The sequence below is a fragment of the Saccostrea cucullata genome, unplaced genomic scaffold (assembly GCF_032062105.1).
Source record: "Saccostrea cucullata isolate Sc308-1 unplaced genomic scaffold, CSIRO_AGI_Scuc_v1 ctg480, whole genome shotgun sequence".
NCBI classification, from domain to species: domain Eukaryota; kingdom Metazoa; phylum Mollusca; class Bivalvia; order Ostreida; family Ostreidae; genus Saccostrea; species Saccostrea cuccullata.
The window spans coordinates 142,902-149,912 of NW_026920962.1; the positions used below are offsets into that span (position 1 = coordinate 142,902).

General features: G+C 31.6%; 1 protein-coding gene across 1 annotated transcript; it reads right to left on the bottom strand.

Moving 5' to 3' along the window:
• Positions 1 to 1,469: 1,469 nt before the first annotated feature.
• Positions 1,470 to 2,525, bottom strand: LOC134258858 (uncharacterized). The gene is made up of 2 exons (XM_062741447.1): positions 2,389 to 2,525; positions 1,470 to 2,161 (listed from the first exon to the last, which is right to left on the bottom strand). Exons 1-2 carry the CDS (start codon positions 2,435 to 2,437, stop codon positions 1,545 to 1,547), a joined length of 666 nt encoding a protein of 221 aa, XP_062597431.1. The 5' UTR covers positions 2,438 to 2,525; the 3' UTR covers positions 1,470 to 1,544.
• Between the last annotated feature and the right edge of the window lie 4,486 nt (positions 2,526 to 7,011).

Here is a 7,011-nt window from a genome sequence, read left to right on the forward strand (position 1 = left end):
ATTGAATTCAGCACATTTCAGGAAGTTTTCAAAATTTGACTTTTGTGGGGGCAAATATATGCAATATACCGCATATAGTTCTTTGCAAAGGAATATTAAAACGTGGTATTGTATAAGATCAAAATGATAATAATTTTTGCCTATTAAATAATATTCAAATTAAGCTTGTCATACTGTCAAACATGGACTGTGGTGAAATAACCCCAATAATTTTCTTATAATTTCTGTAATTGTTTTAGTTTTATCTTGTAATGTTCATGACTCCAGTTAACCACACGTTCGACATTTTGAAATAAATTAAAGACACGATAAGGAATAATCACAATAATTATTTTCATGCATTGTTAATAAGATGGGCATGCGAGACATACGTGTATCTCTCCATAAAAGATAATTAATACTAATAAGATGTACGTATTATTAATTATTAAGGTTCAATGAATTGGAAATAAATAATTTGACATGTCTGAAATCAATTTCATTTACATAGGCGGAAATTATTTGGCTTATTAATTAGATATTTTGGTAAATTACTGTCAAAAACACTTTCTTTGTCTTTGTACTTCAAATTTTCATGGAAAAAAATCTTCAAATTCTTCATGGACAGTGCTTAAAATAATTTGTTGAATAGTAGTAATTCATGTCGAGATCTCAAAACTAAATATGATTCAGGAGAAATAAATTTATTAAGAATGTTTTAATTAAAAATTAAAATGGTAGGTAAGTGTAGCTTATAACAAATGTCGATGTTTTAAGTGTTATTTGTCTTACTTCTGAATTTGAAAGTGATGAAGTCGTACAAGCTCGAGAGAGTGAAAATAATGCGAATCGAAAATAAGGGTGAAAGATATCTACTTAAATCCTCACTAGCTCTAAACAAAATGACAAATTAAAATGTTTAACAGGCTTCTACCTTTCAGTGAGCAATAAATATATCAAGGAGACGCCTACCGTTACGCAGAAGGATAAACACAGAATTTTCACTTTAAAAAATGAACAACGAGAACATTCCCTTTTCATTTCGAAGCCACAAGGTGGGCCACCAAAGACACCAGTCGAACAATCTGATCCCTGAGCAACCCCATAGAATAGCGAAAATCCGTACTAGTAGTCCGGTATCTACTGTAGATCAAATGATACTTAGAATTAATAAATTAATATAATTATTTCTACTAAAAGAATTGTTGAGCTTATGGTAAGAAAACAAATTGGATAAACTACTTCATGCTTTGTAACGGATATCAATATGTTTAAACATAAATGTGCCAGTCCTGGTATCTTCCTAAACTATAAAAAGTAAGCAAAGCAAACCCTGAAAAATACTCAACACTGGTTATCAGTTTACAATGGTAAACAGTATCATCACTGAGCGAAAATGGTTTTCATTAAAAAAAAACCTTTACCGTTTAACAAACTTTATCCAAAGTTTTTAAGAGTACCAAGAGTAGAAACTGATTTTAAGCTCTAAACCAGTTTATAATATATATTAAAAAAAATAAATAACAAGAAAAAACAAAATCACAAATTAAGTCAGTATTTGTTTTTTAAGGAGCAGTGACACAGCATCCTTTGTGACAAGTCTCAGGTTCCCAACAGTCTGCTGTGGTGGTACAGTGATAGTATGGGTCACAGTTACGGTAATCAGCCAGGGGCGGGGCAGTGGTATAATACAGACTGGGAGGGGTGGTGGTATAATAGAAATTCTGGGGAGGGGCCTGGCCATGACTTCCTCCATGACCCGTATTATGTGGAGGTCGGTTCTGTGGAGGATGACCTTGACCTATATGATGCTGTTGCCCATTGCCCATGTGATGTTGTTGCCCATTGCCCATGTTGTGTTGAGCACCGTGTCCCATGTTTTGTTGCCTGCTTTGACCCGTGTGAGCAGGATTCATGTATGGCGGTTGGGTTGTGGCCACGGGATCCATGTATGGATACGGGGTGGTCGTTAAGGGGCTCTTTTCACAACATCCGGTTTCCTTACTGCAGTGCTCGTCCTCATAACACTGATATTCCCCGTTAGAGAAGCAGTAATATTCTGGACCCGGACAGGTCGCATTTACACAACATCCCTTCGAACACACCTCCTTTTCATAACAGGGATTCTGTTCACTACATTCATAATACGCGTCATAACAGTGGCTGCCAGGAAAATGCTGACCTAAACGAAATATTCATTTATTTGAGCTAGAAATTATTCCACATTGAATTCTTATCTTTTTCTTTAGCTATTTTCTTGTCTGAAATAAGACCATATGGCGAAATCACTTCGATGAGTGTAAAAAAATTTACAAAGTCCTGCAAAATCAATTATGCTTGGATATAATCACAACGAATAAAACTAAATTAAAATAAGAAAAGAATAAGTTTAACAATAAAACTGCTTACCATAAGCAAGAGAAAGAAATAAAAGTCCGCAGAGATATCTAATAATCATATTGTCTCACTCCAGGAGAAAGAGCAATATATTGGAGTTTTAAATCTTACTAAAATAAAATACTTTATACCACAGGTTTTTATATGACTTTAATTTATGATAATCATGCCTTGACCTTAAATAAATTTCATGCCTTAAAAGTCATAATACTTTCATAATTTCCTTATTGTTATGCATGAAATCAAAATACCTATCAATTAACGCACTCGCTGGTATCAAGCCGAACAACGGCAGATAAAATAAAATTTGCCAAAATCAGGCATCGCTACGTGTCAGTTACAATCCCAAAATTAATTACAGTTTTGAACTGATAAATATTTTACACGTTTCAGAAGATAATGTGAATATTCGAATATTCGGAATTCTTTAGTAATATAAAAATTTGTTATAATCAATTCACACTGATTTTCTACAAATGTCTACTGCTAAATATTTGAATCATCAACGCGAAGCTAGCGCTATGAAAAAAGATAAATATATGGTAGAAACACCTACAAATAAAAAAGCAGAAGTAAACTAAAAATAGGTGAACATTTTCTTCACCGATATGTATAATACAGAACTTTTCTTTTTTTCTCTCGAACTTTTCTAAATGAATGTGGTCGACCGTGTAACGCAGTGGTAAGAATGTTAGCTCTCGATAGAGTCGTGGAGTACTTAATCCTTGCGTCGCGGGTTCGAATCCCACCGAGGTAAAAAGACACTGACCTTTAAGATGAAACTGTATCAACCGATTGCCTGATTTACTTTAAGAGATGGCACAAAAGGATCCATCTGTCCTCAAAGGCCTTAGACAATGATCCCTATATATGTTGTTATTTTTTATTGGTTTGTTTGTTTGTTTGTTTTTTTTTAACGTTTTTTTCGGAATTTTTTCTCAATTACTTGTAGAAACACCACCACTCACCAGTGAAGGGCTGTGAATTTCGCCATTTAGTATAAATATATTTTATAAGCCTTCACACTTTTTTCATCATCTTTGCTATTTATTTGTTTCTGTGCGTAACTTTTCTGTCTTTGTAAATGTTTTCAGTACCTCAGTGTAAGCTAGTTTTGATATTTAATTGAATAAAGGGTATTATTACATGTACTCTGCTCTTAAGTGTGTAAGCAGTAAATTAAAGGATCTTTTCCCGTCTGTAATTACTTCGAAACGGTACATCAGTTTATACGGTCTCTCAAATCCGAAAAATCTGTCTCCACATCCTTTCTTGGGATTCCAACCCGCAAAATAATGATGTTTTTACTCTGTGACTCAAGGGGAGAGCAAACCTTCTAACCACTTCGCCATGTGGGCGACTATGAGTCTATGACGCATTTATATTTGTATCGGGTAAAGTATATATACTGGGAAAAGTGGCTTACATGATATTCATGTCATTATCTTTTTATTTGAAAATTATATGAAAATCATATGAAATTATAATAAAAATATATTTTTATGCTAATATCATGTGAATATAAGTTTGTATGATATTCACAGAGATCTTTTTTTGAACTTTCATGTGATGTTTTCTTTGCTTGAAATTAATGCGATAGACTCTTCATGTAAATTTCATGTGAAATTTATGTCAAAATTACATGAAGTTTTCATATAATTTTACACCATGTCAACATTTAACGTTTTTTGAAAAAATGTTCATGAAACAAAAGAATTACACTTATATTTTGTAATAGACCACTTTTGCAACGTATGTGATATACTTGATCAATTATGTGTGTTATTACTTTATGTGTATGTTATTTTTTTTCTGTGTGGAAATTGATGTAATTTGTATCGCGATCGATGTCAAATGCTGTCTTAATTTACTGAACATGCTTTTTGGGAAGGAATGCTCTGCTTTGCGGTGCCCTTACTTTGATGTGTTTCATTAAAAAGATTTATTGAAGAAAACCTAGAAACGGACAACGAAGAAAAGACTCTGAATAGGTCTATCATGCAGTAACTCTTTATCATTCCCACCCAGATGTATCTATTTCTATAACTCATAAACTTAAGTGTCAATGATATTTGAAAAAAAGAGCATTGTAAATACAATATAAGCACTGTACAAGGAAGTCTGTAGTAAAAAATTTTGTTCTTTTAAATATATATATATTTATGTTCATTTTCAGGAAAATCAGAATATTAATTACATTAATTACATTTAATTATATTAAGTACCTGTCTGCTTTTCGATGTTAATTTGATACCATATCTGATAATCTCTCTGTTAACCTCCAGGTATTTAACTTACATGATATTTTCATAGGAATTGTTCATTTAACATGTATCTAATATCTTTTCTCATGTTTTTACGAAAATAAATAAAACATATAAATTAAATTAATAAAATAATAAAATACAATTATTTAGTTTTAAATAGCTTTAAATTTTTTTTTCGTTTGTAGTCTATAAATATATGCCCCCCCCCCCCCCCCCCCGTGAAACACAAAAAGCTTTGGCATAAATTTGTAAAATAACAGTCCATATTATCTGTAAAAAGGAATTTTTGTTTCACGGGGGGGGGGGGGGGGGGGACATGTTTAAAAAATATTTTAAGTTTTCCGATGATTTCTATAGTAGAAAACACAAGTTTTGCCAAAATTATAGCGTTATCTCTCTTTGGTATCCCAAATAAGTAAGGTTTTATGAAAATTCATATAAATATGTATAAAAATTTTGAGAATTATTCCAAGATGTTAACTTTTGAGAATTGACTTATAGATAGGCGGAAGAATAATACTATCATTCGTAGTTCTTTACGACCTTTAATGTTGACCTTTTGACCCCAAATTCAAAAGGGGTCTTCCTAAGGCCACAGGGATTCTGTTATGTTAAATTTCATTGCAAAAGCTCAAAGGGTTGTCGAGATATCGTGTGGAAACGAAAGCGTTACAGAAAGACGGATGGACGGACAGCTAGACGGACGGACGGACAGGTAGACCCAAATTAATACCCCCCACTTTTCAAGCGGGGGACAAAAAGTATCAAATCAGGTTCAAATGATAAGTTATCATACTTAAGATATGTAGGAATATTGACTAAGCCATGCAGAATTTTTTTTCAAAGTGCGTTAATATGGTCCATATTTACGCACTTTGAAAAAAATTTTTTTTTTCAAAGTGCGTTAACCTGGTCCCAAAAATTAACGCACTTTGAAAAAATTTTTCAAAGTGCGTAATTTTTTCAAAGTGCGTTGCCACATAGCTGACATTCTTAAAATACATCATATGCTATCAGTCTTAGTAACACGTGAATATCATAGTTTGTATTTATCAAAATAAAGACATTGTGGAGAAGTTGTAATCATTATAATTTGTCACAGACAACGTAAAGAAAAATCTTTTCCTTCACATATATATTCCCTGTCATATTTTTTATTAGGATTTACTCTAAGTTAAATGCTTATTTATTTTTCACGATCCTGGCAGTTGGTCCCAACTCTGATGTTTCAGAGGTCCGCGTTTGCTCTGTTCCCAATTTGTATTGTTTCAATGACCTTTGGGCTTGATTACTTTGTGTTATCTCCTTATTTTAGTGATTTGAAAAAAAATTCAAGTGGCTTCTTTTCTTCTCTATTTTTTAATAAACTCCTTGCTGCCATTATTATAAAACGTTTCCTCTTATACTTTTTTGGACAAGAGTTTATAATGGAGGACTATTTTCTACATAATGTTGCTGATAATACACCAGATCGCTGTCATGCACATTGATCATGTAATACCCAACACCCACATGGACATGATGTATCAATTTCTTCACTTCCACCGCATAACTTTTTTTTTCTGAAATCTCCAGTTCGTCATTCTTGTGGTAACCGATAATAATTACCTGTAAGTAAATCGCAGTTGTCATTCTTTATATTTGTTATATATATATATATATATATATATATATATATATATATATATATATATATATATATATATATATATATATATATATATATATATATATATATATTTTTATTAATAATTCATGTGAGAATTCCTATGAAAAATCATTTTACGTTTTATTTAAGCACATATTGTGAACTTTGTCCTCCAAGTTTCCGACTGCCGGCTTTTATAGAAATTATTGCCTTCTTAAATTTAAAGTATGAAATTTTATAATTTATATTTTACATTTAGTAGTAGTTTTTTTTATTTAAGGAATGAATCTTATTTCAACTTTTGTTATACGATATAACATAACTTGGGGCAGTTTACACTTTATAAACCACAAAGCGGTTTATAAACAAGTATTGAAATAAGCTTAATTCCTCATAATTTAATTTCAATATAGACAATGAGACAATTTTTCCATGTTTTCCTTCGGAAAAAGGCTTCAAATATCGCATTTTTAAAAGATAACGTTAAGCGGAGTAATACGTTTTTGACGTAACTCATTATGACGTAGGCAAGTTATGTTATACAAAATGGATAAAACCGTTTTAAAACCAAACAAATGACGTGTTACAACTAAAATTAAGTTATTAAACAATAGAGAAAGAGCTTCTTGAAGAACACCATTATATATATCATAACTTATACAACTTAATATATCATAGATGGATATTACTTGGTTACTATATCATCTTCGTATAAGATAA

Coding starts and splice junctions, on each gene's coding strand:
- LOC134258858 (XM_062741447.1), bottom strand. CDS start 2,437: ATGATTATTAGATATCTCTGCGGACTTTTATTTCTTTCTCTTGCTTAT. Junction 2,162..2,388: donor ATTTCTTTCTCTTGCTTATG/GTAAGCAGTTTT, acceptor TATTTCGTTTAG/GTCAGCATTTTCCTGGCAGC.